This window comes from Lygodium microphyllum, chromosome 30 (assembly GCF_053477565.2).
Source record: "Lygodium microphyllum isolate KBCC chromosome 30, Lygodium_microphyllum_v1.1.10, whole genome shotgun sequence".
NCBI lineage: Eukaryota > Viridiplantae > Streptophyta > Polypodiopsida > Schizaeales > Lygodiaceae > Lygodium > Lygodium microphyllum.
The window spans coordinates 5,394,323-5,419,430 of record NC_141164.1 but is presented as its reverse complement, the minus strand read 5'-3'; the positions used below and the strand labels follow the sequence as shown (position 1 = coordinate 5,419,430).

Sequence of the window (25,108 nt, the reverse complement as noted above, 5' to 3'; positions counted from 1 at the left end):
TACAAACTGCAATTCTGCACATGAATCATTGAGTTATGGTCACAGCAAATGCTTTCCTAAAAGGGATGTTGTTCTAGATATGTTGGACAGTAAGAACAGTAAATACAGAGTTTTGCAGACTGCAATTCTACACATGAATCATTGAGTTATGGTCACAGAAAATGGTTTCTTAAAAGGAATGTTGTTTCGGTCATGCTATACCGTTCTTATGTAGCTGAAATTTACTCGAAAAAGATGAAAACCAACTGTTCACAGGTTATGTATTTTGAAACATTTCAGTTTTGTAACTTTTCATCTTTTAATTGATAAAGAAATACCGAGAGAGGCACCGGTCTTCAGGGCCAATCTGGAGTTGAGCAAGGGAGTGAGGTCTCTATTTGTGTGTGTGTGTGTGTGTGTGTGTGTGTGTGTGAAAAGACCAAGTGTTAATTGAAGGAACTACCGCTTTATGTGAGTCTTAGACCGGTTTCAGGTGCAGCTGTCTCAAGCAGTCTGCAAGTCAGGCATGACCTGTTTCAGGCACGCGACAGTCAATTTTCAGTCAGGTGACACCTTTTTCAGGTCAGTGCACGTCAAGCGAAGCCATTATAGGTCAGGCACAGGTCACACATGTAGTGAGACAGGCAACGGGCTGTTCCAGGTCAAGCGCGGCAATTCACGTTTTTTTTCTGGTAAAAATCACGTTTTCTTTCAAAGGTTCATCCTTTTAGGCAAATTTGTGAGCTGTCACGTGCTGCTAAGCAAAAATTGAAGAATCTCAAAGATTGTGTATGCATTTACTCCCTGAATTTGGGGCTTCTGATGTATGCTTGGAGATTTTACTCGGTGAGTAAAATTTGTGAAATTTGCACACATTTGGAGCTTAAATTTTGCAGTTTTTCATGTACTTCTGGGAATTACACAATGACAAGTACTATTTCTTGAAATTTTGATACATTGGGCCCCGTGCAATTTGGGGCTTTTGCAAAATTTACAAAATTTGTGTCAAATTTGGTCTTGAAATGCACTTGTGGTACAATTTCTATGCAAATTGAGCACATTGGACCCCGGGCAAATTTGGGGCTTTTGCAAAATTTACGAAATTTTGGCAAAACTAGCTTGTGAAATCTACTCAAGAGTTATGTCTAATGCAATTTAAGCAATTTGAGCAAAGGAATTTTGGGGCTTTTGACCGTGTGGGTCAAATTTGTGCCCATGGATAAATTTGGGGCAAATTTCATAGCTAAAATTTGGGGCATTCTCATGCAATTTGATGTATTAGCCCGAGGAATAGCTGCAATCAATTGTGTGGTGCAACACACATTTTGTGACTCTGAAAATTGATTTGCTGATCTGAAATTTCTGCAATCACTTGGTTTTTCATTGCTGGTTTATACTTGTTTTGTACCTTGGTCATTTGTGTGATAATTGGGCTTGTATTTGTTGACTTTTGAGTCATTTTTGGGCTATAAATCATGGCTGGCAGCGGTGATAGCAACACTCTCTTGCATCAAGAAGCTTGAGCGTGCATACAACTTTGTTGTATGGCAGAAGCAGTGCTATAATGTCTTGGTGCAAAAGAAACAGGTGAAGCCCATAAAGACAGAAGGGGTAAAACAAGCAACTATAGATCAAGATGAATGGGATGAGTTAGATGAGCTTGCATGCTCTACCATAGAGCTTTCACTGTCAAACACTCTACTATTTAACATAAAGAAATTGAATTCTGCTTATGGCATGTGGCAAAGACTTGAGGATTCATATGCTCAGAAAAGTGCAACAAAACAAGGTTTATTGGTTGAAGAAATTGATGGACCTTCGTATGAAGAAAGGTATAGCCATATCTATACATTTGAATGAGTTATAACTCTATTTTCAGCCAATTGGTTGCTTTGAAGTTCAACATTGATGAAGAGATCAAGGCAATATTTTTGCTATGCACTTTGCCTGAAAGTTGGGACACTTTTAGGACAGTAATGAGTAACTCCAATGCCATGCTGTTATATTCAGATGTGGAGAACTCTTTACTCATGGAAGAGCTAAACAAACAAATTAATTCAACAAGCAAGTCTTCCAATGCATCATTGTATACTAGATGCAAATCCCAACAGAAGGGCAAGTCTGAAAACAAAGCACGCAACAAGTCTCGTGGAAAATATGTAGAGTGCCATCATTGTGGCAAGAAAGTGCACTTCAAGTGGGATTGCTTGAAGTGGAAGAAAGATAAGGGCAAGGACAAAAGCATTGATGATAGCAAAGACGAGAAAAAGCACAGCCAATATGCAAAGAAGAGCAATGTGAAGATAGAGGAAGTCAATGTAATCAATCACGAGAGTGATAAGTAACTCCAATGCCATGCTGTTATATTCAGATGTGGAGAACTCTTTACTCATGGAAGAGCTAAATAGACAAATTAATTCAACAAGCAAGTCTTCCAATGCATCATTGTATACTAGATGCAAATCCCAACAGAAGGGCAAGTCTGAAAACAAAGCACGCAACAAGTCTCGTGGAAAATATGTAGAGTACCATCATTGTGGCAAGAAAGTGCACTTCAAGCGGGATTGTTTTAAGTGGAAGAAAGATAAGGGCAAGGACAAAAGCGTTGATGATAGCAAAGACGAGAAAAAGAACAGCCAATATGCAAAGAAGAGCAATGTGAAGATAGAGGAAGTCAATGTAATCAATCACGAGAGTGACAGTGGCAAAGATATACTCTTTGCTTTTTCTTTTAGTCCATAGTCATTGATTGCAAAAAAGCCACTCACAATGTGGTGTCACATGGAATGAAGCATATGAATCAAGAATCCAAGTGTGCATGTCATCATCAAAAGCCACTCACGGTGTCGTGTCACATGGAATGAAGCATATGAATCAAGAATCCAAGTGTGCATAGTCATTGATTGCAGATTTTGATGATGACATGCACACTTGGATTCTTGATTCATATGCTTCATTCCATGTGACACCACACCGTAAGTGGCTTTTTGACTATAATGGCGGCAAACATGTTGTCCACTTGGGAGACAACTATGCATGTGACATTGTAGGGATTGGCAGTGTGTAGTTGGCATTTCAACATGGTTCAGTGTTCACCTCGCATAATGTGAGGCATGTACCCCAGCTCAAGAAGAGCTTGATAAGCACAAGGCAACTATATGATGAAAGCTATCACATCACTTTTAGGAATGGCAAATGGAAGATATGTAAGGGATCTAGGATTTTTGCTAAAGGCTCTAAGAGTGACACTTTATATCAATTACATGTATCTAGTGTGCGTGACCATGTTGTCACCATAACCAAGCAGCCAAGTGTGTCTTTGTGGCATAGCCGGTTGGGACACATGAGTCAAACTGGAATGAAAGTGCTTCCTCGTTTGGGTTATTTGCCGTGTTTGAGATATGCTGATTTTAACCATTGTGATTATTGTATATTTGATAAGCATGCCTAAACGTCACATAAAAAGTCTCTTTCATTAAAGTCTTCACCCTTAGAGCTCGTACATTCAAATGTATGTGAGATGCCAAGGTTGTCTCTAGGGGAAATAAATATTTTATCATGTTTGTTGATGATGCTACATGCAAAGTATGGGTTTATCCAATTTTGCTGAAAATATGACCAACAAGACATTAAAGTGCCTTCACTTTAACAATCGTGGAAAAAATGTGTCAAAAGCATTCCAAGCCATTTCTGACAGCAAAGGGATAAAGAGGGAACTCACTAACCCTCGTAATCCACCCCAAAACGGTGCTGCAAAGCATATGAATAGGACTATTCAAGAGAAGGTTCATACCATGCAGTCTCATGCTGCATTACCCCATGGATTTTGGGTAGAGGCTGTTATGGCAATCGTACATTTGATAAATCGGTCACCAAAAAGGTCTTTGGGGGAGAGCGTCCCTCAAGAAGTGTGGTCGGGCAAGCCACCTTCATATGCACACTTGAGAGAGTTTGGTTGCGAGGCATTTGTGCATATACGCAAGGAACAACACAGCAAATTGGAGCCAAAATCCTATAAATACATTTTCCTAGGATATGGTGATGAGGGTTGAAATGGGATACAGATTATGGAATCTCGAGAAAAGGAAAATTGTACGCAACAATGATATTATCTTCCGGGAAGGTCGTATGCATAAATAGCCCAAAAAGACTAAGGAAGTCAAAAGGATTGTAATCTGAGAAGAAATACTTGGACAGCACAAAGTGCCCGATGTACAACAGCAAATATCTGTTGTATATGACCCTATAAATGCAAGGAATGATGCCGAAATTGATCAGCAAGAACTTGCCTATGATATATCACAATTTCAGTAAGAAAATGAGCCATTAGAACAGCTGGAATAGGCAAGGCAGCATGCTGAACCATTTGAATAGCAAGCTGTTAATGCAGATTTGCAAGTTGAATAGCCAGCAAACACTAATCATTGGGTTAGTAGATCGACTAGAAATACCAAACAGCTGGATAGGTTTGTTCTTGGTGCAAACTATGTTGCTGATTATGTCATGTTGACATACTGTGGTGAACCAGCATGCTTCAAGGAAGCAATGGACAGAGAGGATAGCAAGAAATGGTATAAAGTTGTGCTATCAGAGAAGAAATCTCTAAAGAAGAATGGCACTTGGGATTTGGTTCATTTGCCCAAGGGGCAGAAAGTCCTACCATGCAAATGGGTTTACAAAATGAAGGTCACTTCTAGTTCCTTGCCACAAGTACAAAGCACGGCTTGTTGCAAAGGGGTACAAGCAAAAACATGGGATTGATTTTGATGAGATCTTCTCTCTTGTAGTCAAGATGACTACTTTGCAGACTATATTGGGCTTGGTTGCATGTAAGGATATAAGACTCATACAGATCGATGTAAAGATTGTTGTCTTACATGCTAATCTGCATAAGAACATATATATGCAACAGTTAGAAGGTTTTGTGGCAAAGAAAAAGGAAAAGATGGTATGTAAACTCAACAAAAGCTTGTAAGGGCAGAAATAGTAACCGTGTGAATAGTATCACAAGTCTGATACATTCATACAATCTCAAGGATTCAAAAGGAGTCAAGTGGATATCTGCTTATATATCAAGAAGGGAACAGATGGCAACCTTATTATGTCAGTTTTGTATGTGGATGACATGTTGATTGTTGGTAGGGTTGTTCATGCTTTGGACACATTGAAGCAAAACCAACACAACAATTTTAACATGAAGGATCTTGGTGAGACAAATCACAATCTTGGCATGCGTAAATCGAAAGGTCTTCTTTATTTGTCATAGCAAGAGTATGTATCAAAGATTTTGCAGCATTTCAATATGTAAGGGGGGAAAGCAATTGGCGTACCATTGCCTCCATATGTGAAACTTAGTGCAGAGGACAGCCCTACATCTAATGATGGAATGGCTGAAATGGCCAAGATTCCATATGCTTCAGCTATGGGTAGCTTGACGTATGCTATGGTTGCTACACACCTTGATATAGCATTTGCAATGAGAGTGGTTAGTAAGTACATGGCACATCCTAGCAAAAAGCATTGGGAAGCACTAAAAGGTATCGTGAGATATCTTAAGGACACAAAGGATTTGTGCATCTGCTTTGGAAAGTAAAAGGCATCCGTCATTGGCTTTATGGATACAAACTATGTTGGTCATATTGAATGCAGAAAGTCTACTTCAAGGTATGTATTCACCTTCACAAGGGAAGCAATTTCCTAGATCTCCAAGCTATAGAAGTATGTTGCATTATCTACTACAGAGGTAAAATATGTGGCTACGACTAAGGCATGCAAGGAGGCTTTACGGCTTTCGCGTCTGGTAGGAGAGCTTGGCATTACCGAGATCCATGTCCTCCATTGTGATAATCAGAGTGCTATCATGCTAGCACGGAACCCTGTCTTTCATGCAAAGACGAAGCACATACACGTAAAGTCTCAACTTATCAAGGATGAACTTGACAGCAAAAGCATTGAGCTTGTCAAGGTCCATACAAATAATAACCCTGCAGATCTTCTCATGAAGGGTCTTCCAACAGAGCGATTTGCTCATCGCTAACGGATAATGGAAGTTGGATAGTATATGTATTTCAACTTTGTACATACTTAGACTTAGCTAAATCTTTTCCTCAACCTTAAGATACGTTGCCTTTAGGTGGCAGGTTGTTGGGAATAAAGGGCCACTGTGCCTTTTATATGTGCATGGGTATGAATGCACCCTTAGCACTTGTAATTTTATATATCTATCTCAAAAACCTAAAAGAGATACATCTATTGTAACCACACATCATGCATCTCTCTCTCTCTCACTATTGCTCTACTCCTGCTCACGTTTTTCTCTCTATCTGCCATCACCATTTGCTGACCATTGCATCTCCACTGTGTATCGCTCACTTCACATGACTTTTATGTTCCCACTTATCACTAAAGAATGCACTACTTCACAGGGAATTTGGGGCATCATAGACAAATTATCATGTGTTTTGCCGAGCTCACCTTACCATTGTATGCACTCTTAGGGGATTTGACTGCAAGAGAAACATGCTATCAAGGCTTTCACCAATGTATGTCGCTTTATTATCAATACTACAGCTTTATAATTAAACTCATGAAAAACAAGACCTAACCTCTTTGAATCATGATAGCCAACATGGAAAGGTTTCTCAAAATTAAAGTTATTCATAATATATTTTGTTGATCATAAATTTCACTCATATACAACAATAGAAACAATAGGAGAAAGCACTAACCCAAGTATCCAGGTGAATAACCCAATTCGCGGACACCGTGAAGCCATGGAGGTGGATCTTTATCCTAAAGAAAGATAATTTAGACATTAGCTTGACTAAGATGTACCTTCAAACTAGATGTCTTGCACCAATACACAAGCATCACAATAAACAAAAAGAACCTCCAAGCTACGAATTTTGCTTAGTAAATGATAACATGCTTTATCCAAATGTGTAGTCCTTTTGAGTATAATACCAATAATATGGATTATTATCAACATGCTTACATAAATCAAAGTTAGAATGTTGATTATTATCAACATGCTTCAACCATCCCATGACTTCATTATTTACTTTACAATAAAATCTCTTTTGGTACATTCACAAATTGTACTTACAATATGATAAACATTCGAAAAAAGTCACATAATGGAATCAAGTCTTGAAGTAAAAAGGGTTGTGAGTAGGACTTTGGGTTGCTTTCTCTAAGGATCATGGTACAATCCATTCTGCATATGTTTTTCTATAGACATGTATAATTGGCATTATGGCTAGAAATACTTAAGAGGTTTTAAAATTGAACCACTGCAAACCAAATGGATCCTACTTTATGGATCTAGAAATCTTGCATAGACATGCTAACTATCATAGCTACTCTAGAGAGTTTGTATGAAGCAGGTTGGAGATGGGCTATGGTGTTGAACTCTCTTAATGTTGTTAGAAATATTAAACTATCCATATTGGACATTATTGAAATGATAGTGGTGTTGTTTGAGCTGCACCAAAATGATTGTTGACATTAGAGTGTAAACCATTATCCTAATGCAATTTAGAGTTCCACAAGTCCTTATGGAGCGATCTGCCCTCCAAGATGGTTCCGCAATGAGTGAAAGTACAACTTATGTTTAGGTCAAGGGTTGACCTAACCAACCTTCCACCAACTAACTAGAGTTAGGTTTATTTTACTCTAGAGCCTAGTGTCACTACTTTAAGTTTCTAAGACTCTAGGTGTACATACCTTACATTGACACTTTAATAAGTGTCCACACCACACAAATTACATCGGGCGTTGCCCATAGAATCGGCAAATTCTAACACCCCCCTACAGTGCCAATGTGATGAAGTACAAGGATGATCAATCACCAAAGGGTGACAAGTTTAATGAGTTTCGAAATGCCTCAAACTTCTCATGCGGTAGTGCCTTGGTAAAAATGTCTGCAACATTTTTCTGTGTGGGTACATACATCAAGTTGATCTCTCTTGCATAACATCTCTCTCTAACATAATGGTAATGCACCTCTATGTGTATCGTGCGAGCATGAAACACAAGATTTCGTGCTACTGCAATAGCACTCTGACTATTAGAAAGAATGGGTGTAGGACCCTCCAATGATAAATGTAGATCAGCCAACAATCTGCGCAACCATATACATTCCATTGTTGCCGTGAAGGTTGCCCTGTACTCAGCCTCACAAGACGAGGTAGTCACTATAGGTTGTTTCTTACTTAGCCATGAAATGCATGAACGGCCTAGAAAGAAACAGTGTCCACTAGTAGATTGCCTAGTGTCAGCATCACCAGCCCAATCTAAATCACTATAAGCATGTAAGTGCAAGTCTCTCCCCCTAGGAAATAATAATGCATGTGACTGAGTACCTTGCAAATATCTGAAGATCCACTTAACAACTTGCCAATGTATGATCCGTGGGCTATGCATATACTTGCTCACCTGAGATACTGCATATTGAATGTCAAGGGGGTGTGTTGCAAAGATAAATAAGACAGCTAACAGCCTGGCTGTAAATTGCAACATCAGACATCTCTTCACCATCATGCATAGACAGCTTTAAGCCAGGCTTTGTAGGAGTGTACATAGGTTTGCAATATTGCATACTAAACCTGTGTAATAGCTTATCCACATATTGTGACTATGACATGATGATACCATGCTGATTTTGGGTGAATTGAATCCCCAAATAATAGTGTAGGCAGCCCATATCTAACATAGTGAATGCATGTTTTAATTCAGCCTTAAAATCTGCAATTTTTTCTTCTATAGGTCCAGTGAGCAGCATGTCATCTACATAAAGAATGATAATCAGCAAGTCCCCCCCCCCCCCTCATTCTTAATGTATAGAGTGGGAGCAGTTGGACTATTTTTGAACCCTTTGCTAGCCAAATAAGCATCAATTTTGGAGTACCATGCACGAGGAGCCTGTTTGAGACCATAAAGAGCTTTATGCACCTTGTATACCATAAGCTCTTTCCCTTTAACCACAAACCCTGGAGGTTGTGACACATAAACATCCTCATGCAAATCCCCATTCAAGAATGTTGTCTTGATGTCCAACTAATGTATTTTCCAACCATAATTTACAGCCATAGCAATCACACATCTCACTGTACTCATACAGGATGTAGGAGCAAAAGTTTCTTCATAATCTATGCCCTTCTTCTGTGCATAGCCTTTTGCTACCAACAGTGCTTTGTACCTATCAATTGTACTATCGGCCTTGCGTATAAGTTTAAAAACCCATTTTGTGCCAATGGCCTTCTTGCCAGGTTGTAAATCCACAAGATCCCATGTAGAGTTGGTGGCAATAGAGTCTAACTCATCCTGCATGGTCTGTATCCAATGTACATCTTGCTGAGCTTCGTCCAAGGAAGTAGGCTCATCATCATCCAATAGTGAACTCATAACCACATGCTCATCACAATAATTTACTTCCGTAAAATCAATCAAATGTGCCTCCCCTGCATCATTTCTTGCATTTTTAGCAGCCCTTCTAGTGCGTTGAAGTATAGGAGTGCAATGTCCCCATTACTTAGTTTATTTTAATGTGTGTATACATTCCAAAGAAAATTGATTCATATCACAAATTTATTTATTTATTTTTAAATACTAGCTCTAATTATGAAACTAACTATCATTATGAAGACAATTAATGAGGTATTATATGCTAATTCATAGAAGGACTTGGGAGACCCTCCCAAGACTAACTTATTAAAACTATGTTTGTAATATAGAACAACAAAAAAAGAACTAGCCTAGTGGATAGTCACTATCCTAGTGGATAGTCACTTGGTAGTTAAGCGCACTTGGGTGACAACACTATTGGGATGGGTAACCTCCCAAGAAGATTTTTCTATAAGCTAGTAGGAGCTTCTTATGCGCAACCAATGGCGCCAACGAAGCCTTCGTAGCCTGCTGCCAAGTATGCCAAAGTCTATGCCTTGGTCGCCGCCTTAGTATTGAGCCTTGAAGTGACACCCGCCCGATGACGCACCACACAGTGCTCGCCAATAGATTCGTAAATTTTTATCTTCACGTTACAAAAATGAATCTCCCTCTTTGGCGACATCAATGATGTCATCAAAAGCGCTAAAAGAAAGCGTTCTCTCTTTGTCATCGATGATATCATTGAAAAACACTAAAAAAGCAAGCGTCCTCCCTTCTACCCCCCCCCCCCTTGCAAAACTATAAATTGAGGACTTGGGGATGACCAAAAAGAGCGACAAGAGCAATCTTGACGGGATGAGACGCTGATCACGAAGGAGGAGACTCTATTCCACGAGACGAAGAGACATCATTCTGTTCAACCCAAGGAAGGGGATATGCTAAAGGTCTCTCATCCTCTTCTACTCTGATCCGAGAAGAGAAGACACTGAAGAAATCTATCCTATTCTATCATACCTCTACTCTCGTCTCTATTTCACCTACTAGAGAGAGTGAAGTATTGCTCTCCACGAGACGAGAAGAATCATCCACAAGGCCTACATCATTGAATCCCACAATATCCAACATCATCATCGAGAGTCTTACACCCTTGTCAACCGCTACTATTGTCGTGTTCTTCCCCTTCTTCTACGAATCATATTTCCGTCATGGCCCCGAAGAAAAAGAATTCAAAAGCAAAAATCGCAAATGACCCTACTATCATGGAAGCGACAATTGGAGTTGCGAGCATGGGAGTCACTAACAGAGTCACGGGCGCGGATAACAACCCTTTATCAATCGCGATACCACAAGTTTTTCTAAAAAGTTCTATCCAAATAAGATAAGTCTCTTGAGAAATACTGACTTAAGGCCAAGAAAGTTGGTTACAAGAACTGGGAAGTTAGAGACCCCAAAATCTAGATACCCCTAGTTAAATTCCAAGGGGAGGATTTCATTATGTGAAACTCAAGTATCAATTGCTACTAGAATTAAGCATCACTTAAAAGTTGCATGATTGATTGAAATCATAAGTGCTTGCAAACATCAATCTTATTTGTGATCTTCTAGATTAGATCATGATTGAATTGAGTATTGAAACACATAAAAATTGAGGAGCCCTATACCTCCCCCAAGGATAGATGCTGAATCCCCATACCAAGAGGGAATGTTTTTACTGCCGCGGAAGCATGGACACGCTCCGATGGCGAGGTCTCCCAACAGGGATCATATTAAGTAGGAGGTGGATAGGGTGCCAAGGGGGCTTTGGTTAGTAAATCCCTTTTCGCACCTAGGAACTACTTGGTCCCCTGTATAGCCCGAGTTCTACTTGGGACACCTATAAATGTTAGCCATAGGTGGATTTGATCTTGGTGACGTGCAAATGCGTCGGATGAGGCAGCACGTGAAATTGTAATTTTTCTCTTATATAGGCAAGAGAACACACATTATGAAATATAATTAATGAAATTGTTTTCTTCCGATTGTATGTCCACGAGTAAATTACATAAACAAACAACTCTGCATAAAAGGATTTTAATTAATGAAGCTGTTTCTATATGTTTCACGTAATGTGGTAGATACTTAGATAATTAAGAACTTCCATAGAGGGAAGCGGGTGGATGGATTCCCAACGAATCTAGTCCTATGGCAGGGTGGTCTCAATTAGCCGAGAGGTTTTCCCAAAAACAAACACTAGGAAGAAACTCTAGAAAGGGCCGATTTGCTGACTTACTAAGGGTTTGGTCTTAGAACTCGAACTGTAAATTATCTTAGGGGAAAGGTACGAAGGCTATGCCAGAGCACTGCGACAGATTTCATAAATCCTTAGTCTGCTACTGGAAAAAAGCATTGTACTCCATGAACCAAGGGTAATGGCAGTCGCTCCTTCCAGACAAGAAGCCTCTCGAAGGACGCCTCCGAATATGAGTTAGTTGTTGATAGGTGGCTGTTAGGTCAATTAGGAACCTTCAGGTCAGTCCTCCGTGGGTAACGGCAGGGCGCTTCCCTTGCGGGGTAGACCTAGGGTTAACTAGCCGGACAAAATCCAATCATTTTGATTAGAGTACAGATAGCGACGGCTAGAAGGTAAACTCTGGGTAACTACTAAAACGTTATCTATCAAGAAATCAAGGCGGGTACATTACAAGTGGTATCAGAGTAAAAAGAAATCAAAAAAACTTGGTAAATATAGCATGAGATGTGAGATGTTTTCTCTTTCTCTTGCTGATATGTGTTTTTTTTTAAATCATATCACAGAGAGATGAAGATTGGAAGAAATTCCTAGTCTTCCGAGCATTGTTTACATCGGCAATGCATTCTACGGATAATGGATAGAGAATGCAAGTAATGCAAATTCTGGATCGCATCTACGATCCTTCTCCACTATACTGAAAAAGACGTTGGATGATAAACGGTGGAATTTATTATATCAACGCAAACCGTCTTGCCTTCCTTCAAACCAATTTGAAGAGGATAAGATGGATGGAAAACCTTAAAGTCGTGAAGGTTTATTTATTCCATGAAGCCAGAGTGAATTCAACTTTATTCACTAGAGGCCGGGAGGTTAAACTAAATCGATATATTTACGAGGAAGTGATAAAGGTCATCCCAGCGGACCGAATCATAGTTATTGGCCGCTCTAAACGCTGCAATTACGTCAAAGATGGACTTCTTGATCTTTCTTTAAAGTACCGATTTTTAGATATCCATTCTTCAAAGCCCGATTATTACCCAATGGATATATCCAAATGCCATGCCTAGATTGTATTAGGGAAATCTTCTCTTCCAAATAACCAGCCATCCCAAAATAAACCATGTATTTATCCCCTACAGCAAAAGAAATTATTTTGTCTATCCATTGAATATGAAATTGGTTACCATTCTAGCAATTAAGAATTATGAAATTGGTTACCATTCTAGCAATTATGAAATTGGTTACCATTCTTCAAAGCCCGATTATTACCCAATGGATATATCCAAATGCCATGCCTAGATTGTATTAGGGAAATCTTCTCTTCCAAATAACCAGCCATCCCAAAATAAACCATGTATTTATCCCCTACAGCAAAAGAAATTATTTTGTCTATCCATTGAATATGAAATTGGTTACCATTCTAGCAATTAAGAATTACGAATCAGTAGATATATCTGAAATCCATGGTTAGATTCCTTAAGTTCATTCAAAAAACTCTATCATGATGTAACCTTCTTTGAAAATTTAATATAAAAGCATTTCTATCCTTCTAAAAATGATTTCTCTTTTGAAAAGATACGAGCAAATTGTATGATAACATTCGTAGAGCTAACTAGAGAAAATCTTACAATACCACAGGAAGCTGTTCCTACCCTTAATGCTGCTGATATCCAAGAAAAAAAGTTCTTGCTTAAACAAATCAAACCACCTGAGTTTGATGGCCAAGGCAAAAACATCGAGGTTGAAGCAGAAATATGGGTTGAGTCCATGGAAGATTATTTCATTGCTACTGGAATTACCCCAGCTAATCAAGCAATGATCGGCAAGTTGAAGCTAACACAAGAAGCCCGAATTTGGTGGAAACAATGGTGTAAAGACCAAGGAATCTCCGAAGCGTCTGTTAGTTGGGACATATTAAAGAATGCAGTGCGAGGCCGGTATCTTCCGCCAACATACCGCACATAAAAGATGAATGAACTCTTTGGTCTAAAGCAACTTAAAATGACACTGGAAGCCTATTACTCCAAGTTTGTAACACTTCTCAAGTATGCACCATCTATGGACATTGCGCAACAAGTATCCAAGTTTTGCCACAGATTGGATGATCCCCTGAACACACAACTTGGAGCAATGCGTCCATCTGACCTCCAAGATGCATTGATAAGAGCAAGACCGATTATACAGGAACTCCAGTCCAAACCAAGAAACAATAAGCCTTGGAATAATAAGTTCCAAAACAGAAATATAGCTAGGGGCTATGCAAAAAGAGCCCAAGGTCAATTCTAATCTACTAATAGCAAGAAGGCTAAGACATCGGCAGTGGAGAACTTTACTGGTGGTAATAAGGATACTTTGAGGTGTTATGATTGCAAGAACCTGGCCACATCCAAAGGCGATGCCCAAAACTCAAACAAAATGAACGCCAAAGCAAGTTCCGTAACAACCAAAGCTGGACAACCACAACTAGAGGAAGAGTTGGCAGCATAACCCTCAAGGAAGTAGAAGATGATGAAGGTCCCACCTTGGAAACCGATATGGAGAAAGCGAGCATTCACGCCTCTCTCAACAAGAAGGGACCAAATTGACAATTCTCAATGATTCAAACACCATCAACCTACAACGGTAAACCCTTTAAATTTTTTATTGATTGTGGAAGCACACATTCATTCATATCACCAAGGTGTGCTTGAAAACTAGGCATATACACAATGCATGCACCTGGGCTAATAGTTGAGGTAGCTGATGGAAAAGAAGTTTCCTCAACACAACGCAATGAGCCTGGGAACCTATGAGTGCCTATTAGGAATGGACTGGTTAATTCCCAATGACGCTCATATTCATTGTTAATTGGACCAAGTCACATTCTTGAATCTTGTAGGACAACAAGTGACCACACAAGGAGAAGCAGAAAAACTGAAGATTCAATTAGCGAACGCTTCTCAAATCGCTAAAGGTTTAAGAAAAGGCTCACCTATATACCTAATCAAATTAAATAAGACTGAACAGGATAAAGAAACCGAAGATTTAACTAAACTTCCACTACAAAGAGAAGTCAACCACGAAATCAAGCTAGTACCAAGAGCTGCACCAGTTGCAAAACGACCATATCGAATGTCCATTCTGGAAGCCATAGAACTAAAGGAACAACTCAAACAGCTCTTAGATCAGGGATACATTAGACCCAGTAACTTACCCTAGGGAGCTCCGATGTTATTTCAAAAAAAAAAGGATGGGACTCTCCGTCTCTGCATTGATTATCAAGGGCTAAATCAGGTAACAATCAAGAATAAAGATCCGATTCCAAGGATCGACGAACTACTTGATCAACTACAACGAGCGAAGATTTTCTCCAAGATTGATCTCAGATCAGGGTATTACTAGATCAAAATTAAGCAAGAAGATATTCCAAAAACCGCTTTTAGCAGAAGGTACGGTCATTATGAGTTTATCGTAATGTCATTTGGATTAACCAACGCCCCTACTACCTTCAACAGATTAATGCAAGATATATTCAAACCTTATCTTGATGATTTTGTCCTTATATTCTTTGACGACATCTTAACATATTCCAAGGATGAAAAAAGTCACGAGTCACAACTGCGGACAGTTCTTGAGACAATGCGGACTCACAAGCTATATGCTCAGAAAAAGTGTGTGTTCTTCAAGAAGCAAATCGAGTATTTAGGGTTTATAGTTTCAATAAAGGGAATTTCAATAGATCCAGCCAAGGTCAAGGATGTACAAGATTAGCCGCCTCTAACCACTGTAAGCGAAATTCATAGATTTTTGGGCTAAACAAGATGGTATTGGATCTTTATCAAGAATTATGCCTTGATTGCTGCACTCCTCACCGACCTACTCAAGAAGTAGGTTGCCATTAAATGGACCCAATATGAGCAGTCAGCCTCGATCCTCAAACTATCCGATCTTAACAAAGAATTCGAAGTGGTGACCGATGCAAGCTCTCTTGCTTTGGGATGTGTACTCATGTAGGAAGGACATCCAATAGCATGTTCCTCTAGAAAATTGAAGACTCACGAGAGAAATTATGCTACTCGTGACTTGGAATTACTTGCAATTATCCGCCCTCTTAAGTTATTGAGACATTATCTACTCGGGAAGAAATTCTCTCTGGTAACCGACCATAAAAGTCTTAAATGGATCTTTACTCAACCAGATCTAAATATGAGGCAATGTCAGTGGATCAAAGTCTTGCAAGAGTATGATTTTGAGATCAATATAGACCGGGCAAAGAGAATGTAATTGCAGATGCTTTAAGCTGCAAATCATTTCTCAATGCACTTATCTCAAAAAAACCTCTTAGAGATCAAACACTAACTACAATGATATCAATGCCTATCAATCCCATCATCGAGCTAGCCAAGGAAAATGTGAATAATTATCCCAAATATCAACAAATGCTTAAGGAAATTCAAAATAAAGAACAAAATTCTAAGCTTAAGACAAAGTATCTTTACTTCTCTATTGACGAAGGGCTTGTCTACTTTAGGACAAGATTATGTATTCCTTCAAGTCAAGATCTTAAGAAGAAGATACTATCGAAAGCTCATGATTCCCCATTTGCAGAACATCCTAGCTATGCCCAAACTCTCAATGCAGTTAAGAGAAGCTATCATTGGAAAAAGCTCAAAAGTGACGTACTTAAATACGTAATCAAATGCTTGAGTTACCAACGAATAAAAGCCGAATGAGTTAAGTTGCCAAGAAAGCTACAACCACTTAAATATTCCTCAGACGAAATGGGAATTCATTAGTATGGATTTTGTAGTTGGATTACCCTCAGTTAAAGGAGGATACAACTCGATCATGGTAATTGTAAACATGTTGACTATGGTTACCAACCTTATTCCGATCCACACTAGCTACAAAGCCTCAGATATTGCCATGTTATTTGTCAAAGAAATCTTTGGACTTCATGGACTATCAAAGAGAATTATCAATGATCGTGATTCTCTATTCACTACGCATTTTCGGAAGGGATTATTTGAAGCTCTCGGTACACATCTTTGTTTTAGTACATCTTATCGCCCTCAAACTGATGGACAGACAAAGCGTGTAAATCAGGTCATTGAAGACATACTTAGGGCATATTGTTGCAAAGAACCTAGACGGTGGATACAATATCTACCTTTGGTGGAATTCACTTACAATGTGTCCTATCATCAGAGCATTCAAATGACCCCATTTCAAACTCTATATAGGCGAAAATGCCTAACCCCACTAAACTTCTCCGACCCTACCTTGAAGGTTGAAGCTTCTAAGAAGATGCTTTAAGAGATGGACGAACAAGTCAAAACCATCAAGCAAGATATACAAGCTGCCAAGGATCGACAGAACGCCTATGCTGATCTAGAGAGAAAACAGCGAATCTTCCAAGAACGGGACAAGGTTTTTATCCATGTACGCCCAAAGAAGAGTTATTTATCCTTGGGAAAATTCAAGAAGCTAAGCCCAAGATACTGTGGATCTTACAAAGTCATAAAGGCTCTTGGACCTAATACTTATAAGCTGCAACTTCCTAAAACCCTAAAAGTTCATGATGTATTCCATGTAAGTCTCTTGAAGCCCTATGTACCTAATCCTGATCATATTCTTGATGATCAACAAGTTGTAATGTCGAGCCAAGCTTTACTTGAACTTCAACCTAATAGAATCTTGGATGTAAAAGAAAGAATCCTTAGGAATAGGACCCTTAGAGAATATCTCATCCAGTGGAAGGATTATCCTTAAGAGGATGCCACTTGGGTAGATGAGGTAACCCTTATAAAAGAATACACCTAGTTTCTCTCGAGATGAGAACATCTCGATTTCTCTAAGGAGGGATGAATGTAATGTTTCCATTACTTAGTTTATTTAATGTGCGTATACATTCTAAAGAAAATTGATTCATGCCGCACATTTATTTATTTTTTTTAAATACTAGCTCTAATTATGAAACTGACTCTCATTATGATGATAATTAAAAAGGTATTATATGTCAATTCATGGAAGAAAGACTTGGGAGACCCTCCCAAGACTAGCTTATTAAAATTATATTTGTAGTATATAACAATAAAAAAACAACTAGCCTAGTAGATAGTCACTTGGCAGTTAAGCGCACTTGGGTGACGACATTGCCCAAATGGGTGACCTCTCGAGCATATTTTTCTACAAGCTAGTGAAAGCTTCTCGCGCGCAGCCAACGACTCCAACGAAGCCTTCATAGCCTGTTGCCAAGTATGCCAAGGTCTATGCCTTGGCTGCCGCCTTAGTTGTGAGCCTTGAAACGAAGACCGCCCGACGACACACCGTGCAGTACTCGCCGATAGATTCGTAAATTTTTAAGCACACTTGGGTGACGACACTATCAGGTAACCTCCCAAGAAGATTTTTCTAAAAGCTAGTGCGAGCTTCTCACGCGCAACCAACGGCACCAACAAAGCCTTTGTAGCCTGTTGCCAAGTATGCCAAGATCTATGCCTTGGTCGCCGCCTTAGTATTGAGCCTTGAAGTGACACCCGCCCGATGACGCACCACACAGTGCTCGCCAATAGATTCGTAAATTTTTATCTTCACGTTACAAAAATGAATCTCCCTCTTTGGCGACATCAATGATGTCATCAAAAGCGCTAAAAGAAAGCGTTCTCTCTTTGTCATCGATGATATCATTGAAAAACACTAAAAAAGCAAGCGTCCTCCCTTCTACCCCCCCCCCCCCTTGCAAAACTATAAATTGAGGACTTGGGGATGACCAAAAAGAGCGACAAGAGCAATCTTGACGGGATGAGACGCTGATCACGAAGGAGGAGACTCTATTCCACGAGACGAAGAGACATCATTCCGTTCAACCCAAGGAAGGGGATATGCTAAAGGTCTCTCATCCTCTTCTACTCTAATCCGAGAAGAGAAGACACTGAAGAAATCTATCCTATTCTATCATACCTCTACTCTCGTCTCTATTCCACCTACTAGAGAGAGTGAAGTATTGCTCTCCACGAGACGAGAAGAATCATCCACAAGGCCTACATCATTGAATCCCACAATATCCAACATCATCATCGAGAGTCTTACACCCTTGTCAACCGCTACTATTGTCGTGTTCTTCCCCTTCTTCTACGAATCATATTTCCGTCATGGCCCCGAAGAAAAAGAATTCAAAAGCAAAAATCGCAAATGACCCTACTATCATGGAAGCGACAATTGGAGTTGCGAGCACGGGAGTCACTAACAGAGTCACGGGCGCGGATAACAACCCTTTATCAATCACAATACCACAGGTTTTTCTAAAAACGTTCTATCCAAATAAGATAAGTCTCTTGAGAAATACAGACTTAAGGCCAAGAAACTTGGTTACAAGAACTGGGAAGTTAGAGAACCCAAAATCTATATATCCCTAGTTAAATTCCAACGGAAGGATTTCATTATGTGAAACTCAAGTATCGATTGCTACTAGAATTAAGTATCACTTAAAAGTTGCATAATTGATTGAAATCATAAGTACTTGCAAACATCAATCTTGTTTGTGATCTTCTAGATTAGATCCTGATTGAATTGAGTATTGAAACACATAAAAATTGAGGAGCCCTATACCTCCCCCAATGATAGGTGCTCAATCCCCATACCAAGAGGGAATGTTTTTACTGCCGCGGAAGCATGGACGGGCTCCGTGTTGGGATATAAAGGCCCGGTGACCTCCGTGTATATAGTACACGCACACTGTACATGTGAACGCATCCTTTATGTACCCTAAGTATAAATACATTTTATTCTTTGTGTACCAACACATTGTTGGTACACTCTAATCATCTCGAACTTTCACTCTGCTCACACTCTCTCCAACCATCACTCTCATACACTCTTGCTCAATCTCAAACTCTCAACTATGTCCTTCCACTTCCAACAACTGGTACCAGAGCCAACACTCTCCCACTTCCCAAGATTCAGGTGACAACTGTTGGGCTTGCAATTTTGTTGCAGCTGATTGTTCAATGGAACAACAATCACACTCAACAGAGTCGCGGCGTGAAACAAGCAGCACCAGCATGCACACGCTGTAGGGAGTCACGACCGACCTGCAAGGGGCATGTGGGCACGACGGCAGAAGATCACGCGTTCAAGCGAAGCGACGAAGCTTGTTGGTAGTGGGCAAAACGGATAGTGGCACGTGGAAGGGACCAGGTAGCAGCCGACGCGGGCGGACTATGACGGCCAGTCGTCGAGTCGTCAACGGACAGGCTGCGCGACCTGCCTGAAGGTCAACGGACCCCCCGCGCCCCCGCTTGTCAATTCCTTTGTTTTTTTTTTAAATCGAATTTTCTCTAATCTTCTCATTACCACTTACGGGAGTTCACACGCCAAAAGCACATATCACAGATCTGTGAGGAATCAAGCCTAAAATTTGGGGCTTTTCCTAGATTTGGCATCATTCATGCCTGTCAATGACTTTTGAGTCAGAAATTGCAGACATCGCGAGTGGTGACAACAATTAAATTGGGAATTTTGCCAAATTTTGTCGAAATTTTGCATTTTTGGATAAAATTTCCCGACGTTGGATCCTAGAAATTTGGGGGTTTTCATGTATTGGCAAAGCTTTACTCACCTGGGTCAGATTGAATGGCATTCATGCAATTTTGGACTTGAACTTTTGGGGATTTGCGCAGATTTTTGGTGAATTTCTGCATCTTTTGCCAGTGAAGTGGCTGGTTAATGTATAAACAGCAGAGATTTATTTCTGGTTGAGGAAAAACAGTAGGGTATTTTGCTGGTTCAGCTTGTGCTTCCGCAAATTAGTGCATTTACTCTTGTGTTCGTGATAAAATGGCTGCAACTTCTTCCAGTTCAGACATTAAGAGTTTGATGGAGATCAAACAGTTTGATGGTCATCGCTTTGACCTTTGGAAAGACCGTATGCGGGGCATTTTTGTTCCTGAAGGATTGTGAGGATGCTTTGCAGGAAGATAAACCCGCACTAATGTCTGATGCAGATTGGGCCAAAGTGAATAAAAAGGCTGTGGCTTACATAAAGATGGGTGTCACTCATAACATTCTGACAGACATTAAGGGTTTAGACACAGATTATGCAATATGCAGGGCAGAAGGCAACAACTCAACTTATAATGTAAGAGGCAGGGCTGAAAAGAAAAATGCACATGCAGGGCAGAGAAACAGGAGCAAGAGCAAAGGAAAGGATAAGAGTGACATTACTTGCTATCATTGTGGTCGAAAGGGCCACAAGAAACCTAATTGCAGGTACTACAAGAAGGAACAAGAGAGAAAGAAGAATGCAGAAGATAAAAAGAAGAAGAAAGAAAAGACAGATGCATTGGAGACATCCAAAGGCAAAGAAAAGGCCAATGTGGCCTCCAATGTGGTCATAGAGGAGCTTTCAGATACAGAGGCCGATGTATTATGTGCAGTTGATTATGATGCCCTTGTATGTCACATACAGGATATGCAGATTACCAAGGCTGATGTTATTGATGCACTCTTATCAGTTGATGATGGTGTCACTCAAACTTGGATTGTAGACTCTGGTGCCTCTTTCCATGTAACTCCTTGCTTGGAGTGTTTTGCTATGTTCAATGCAGGCAGTTATGGAAAGGTGTACCTTGGAAATAACCATGCTTGCAGCATTGATGAGATTGGCACCATACACTTGTCTTTAGACAATAGTCAAGAGCTTGTGTTAAAAGATGTCAGATATGTGCCTGGCATTAAAAAGAGTTTACCATCTATTGGTCAGCTTGACTTGCATGGCTACACCACACTGTTTGGTGGTGGTTTGTGGGAAGTAAAAAAGGGTTCCATGCTGATTGCAAAAGAACCAAGAAGGGCACATTGTATTGTTTGCATTGTAAAGCCTTGAATGGCAAGTTTCTTGCAATTGCTGAAATTTGCAGCCACTTGGAGTTATGGCATAAGAGATTAGGCCATATGAGCCAAAAAGGACTAGATGTTCTTACCTCTCTGAAGAGGGTTGATGCAAAAGACTCTAGTTTTGTAATGAGTGTCAGTTTGGAAAGCAAATAAAAAATTCATTTTATTTTGGTGTCTCTTGTAAGTCCAATGTCTTTTGGACTTAGTGCATTCTGATGTATGTAGTATGCCCGTGAAATCATTGGGTGGTGCTGTATATTTTGTCTCCTTTATTGATGATTGTTCCCAGAAGATTTGGGTGTACTTGCTGAAAAAGAAAAGTGAAATGTTTGCTGTTGTAAACGCCCCGAACAACGTAGTATGCTTAACAATTATGATATTCGCTTGTTTTCGAGATTTAATATAAAAGATAGTGAACACTTAAAGCTGAAAATGAAAATTACTCACAAAATTACAGCCATGAAAATGTAAAAGTAATGGAGACAAGATTGAGGGTTGAAGATGGACAAACCCCCCCTCCCCCCCCCCCCCCCCCGAAGGAATGTATTTCTGCTCAACCCAAATCCCTTAGGGAAGAGCTCAGTTACAATCAACCTGAGAGTGAGGAGAAGTAATTCTCACTCTCACAAGATCATGCAAAGATGTACAAACACACATGCATTATCTATTATGCAATGATAAGAACTGATTTCTTTACAGTATGAGAGAAGAAAGAGGAAAAATCAGCATTTCTCCATCGTTGCTCAGCAGTACATGGATAGGGCTTGCTTCTTGTTGCTAAAATGGAAGAAAGAGCTCGAGAAGGAGGTGCTGTAATGAATTTACAGGCTTGCTGTCCTGTAAAACAGCAGTGATAGAAGAGGGAATATGGAGGAATTTGATAATGGAGAAGTGGGGGATGATGATGGGGTGGATGGGGCCAATTTTTGGTTATCTGTGGATGCTGTACATGAGTTTACAGCAAAGAAAAATGATGCTGAATGAAGAAAAACGAGCTCTTATTTATAGGAAGGGGAAGAGCTAGTACAAAAGGGGAAAGTGGAGTAGCACAAGACAAGTGTCCAGCCACATGTCATGAGATGTGACAAGCGGTGGGACACTTGGAAACTTGTGTGACAAGTGTCTTGACACTTGTCTCTTCTCTATGGCCTTCCTTTTTGGGCTGAATACTGTCAAGAATAGAAACAACCAAATTTAGTAAGCACAGTCAGAGTACAGAATTTACTATTTTTAGAATAACATCCCTATTTTTTAGGACTAGCATTTTTAGGCTAATTCAAGGCTCCTAAAATTTAGGGACCTCCTAACATTTAGGGACCCCCCCAATATGGGTGTCATATGAAATCTTTTTCCGTGTACATCGCAAAAACGGTATCAAAATCTTCATGTGACTTTCCTATGCAAAGAAATGTGCAGTTCAGGCTTTCAGCCCACACATGCACATTATACAAGCATTTCATGATCATGCCATCTTGTTGATTGTAACTATTTGTTCTGGTGGATCTAGCCCACACTTCAAGGCATCAATCCTTTCTGTGTGCGAGTCTAACCCTAATATGCGTGAGTTCTAGTCACAGGCGCCCAATCGGGCTATATAGGTGAAAGTGTAAACTATCTTTTCTCTAGCCCACCGCGTGGGTCCACCATAACCTATGACCACTCATCAGTGGCCAGCTTCAATGCACTTTTCTTTATATCTAATTAGTGCAAAGGAAACAAATTTTTTAAAAATCATTATATAGACAAATTAGTGAAAAAGGATACAAATTCTGTTTCTATAGAGTTGTGATAGCCCTCTTGCTTTTATTCAGCTGTCCTCAACTGAAAAGCTTCTTGATATGGCTGAAGAATGTCTTGGTAATCCTTCATGAATTTTTCATCTACCCACTGTGCATCTGTTGTGGGTAGATTCTTGAATTTTAGTAAGAATTTTCGTGTCACAAGGCTACTTCTCGTGGTTCGATCCTTATGAAACAAAATCTGTTCAGGTTCCAAGAGTTGCTCTGTTTCTTCAACTTCTGGGGGATCTTCAGTAATGGGTTCTTTTGGTTCTGGTCCTATGTAAGGTTTTAGTAAACTTACATGAAAAGCATTGTGTATTTTCCAATGAGCAAGAAGCTCAAGTCGATAAGAAACTTTATTTATTTTCTTAATCACTTTGAAGGGTCCAAAGTATCTACTGGAGAGCTTTGGAAAAGATGAATTTTGACTGGAACCTTGTTTGAGCCTGCTTTTATCAAACTTTAGCAAGACATATTGTCCTTTTTCAAAAGCCAAAGGTCTTCTTCGTTTATCTACTTGCTTCTTTTGTTGCTCTTGGGCAACTTTGATAGTGGCTCGAACTTGATCCATTGCTGTTTTTAAATCTAAAGCAAACTCATCAGCAGCAAAAATCTTATCTTTAGTGCGAATAATTGGAGAAGGAATCACTTTACCCTGTACGATTTCATTTGGAGCTTTCCCTGTGGATGAGTGCATTGTATTGTTGTAAGCAAACTCCAATAATAGAAGATATTTCTCCCATTGTGACTTATGTTCACTAACATAAGCTTTCAACATATCCAAAAGAGTGAGATTCATCACCTCTGTTTGGCCGTCAGTTTGAGGATGAAAAGCTGAGGAGAACTTTAAAGTGGTTCCCAAATTCTCAAATAAAGCACGCCAAAAGTTACTTGTGAATTTGGAGTCTCTATCTGAAATGATCTCAAAAGGCATACCATGTAATCTAAAGATATGTTGAATGAAAAGTCTTGCAGCTTGTGCGGATTTTAATGTTTTATGACATGGAATAAAATGTGATTGCTTGCTGAATCGATCAATTATGACCCAAATCATATCATGACCTTGAGGTTTCTTGGAATACCTAAGATGAAATCCATTGTGATAGATTCCCATGGATCTTTGGGCATTGGAAGAGATTGCAACAATCCTGGAGTCTTCTGCCTATCATACTTGGATTTTTGGCATACTAGACAAGCCTCAATGAAGTTATGTGTATCTCTTCGTAATGTTGGCCAATAAAAGTAGCGATCAATTGCACTTAGAGTGGCTGCCCTTCCTCTATGCCCTACATAAGGGGGTTCACGACTTTCTTTAAGCACCTTTTGTCGAACAAGAAGAGTGACACAAAGGCGATTGTTCATGAGAAGGTAATCGTCTTTGATGGAATAATCTGGATAAGAATCTCCTTGCTGTAAATTTGACCAAATTGCTGCAAAATCATTGTCTTCATCATAAGTATTCTTCATCGTTTGAAAATCTTCATGATGAGCCACTGTAATAGTTGCAATGCGAGGCACTCTAGAAAGTGCATCAGCAACTACATTTTGTTTCCCTGGAGTGTACATAATTTGAAAATGAAACATAGACAAGAAATTTTCCCATCTTGCATGTTTCTCCTGCAAATGCTTTTGAGTCTTGAAATACTTCAAGCTCTGATAATCAGTTTTAATAAGGAATTCATTGCCTAAAAGATAATGTTTCCATATCTTCAAACCATGAACCACTGCTAAGAGCTCCTTTTCATAAATGTCATACCTTTTCTCCACATCATTTAGACGGCGGCTTTCAAAGGCTACGGCATGGCCTTCTTGATTTAGCACTGCACCAATACAATCACCGCAAGCATCTGCTTCC

The 25,108-nt window shown here is 39.7% G+C and overlaps 1 protein-coding gene across 3 annotated transcripts in view; it reads right to left on the bottom strand.

Moving 5' to 3' along the window:
• Nucleotides 1–25,108, bottom strand: part of LOC148009512 (uncharacterized) — an 80,610-nt gene that overhangs the window by 25,602 nt on the left and 29,900 nt on the right. For all 3 annotated transcript variants that reach the window (XM_087672423.1, XM_087672424.1, XM_087672425.1), the window contains exon 7: nt 6,708–6,771. In XM_087672423.1, the coding sequence (XP_087528549.1) occupies nt 6,708–6,771 (64 nt within the window). The remainder of the gene's footprint in view (nt 1–6,707; nt 6,772–25,108) is intronic.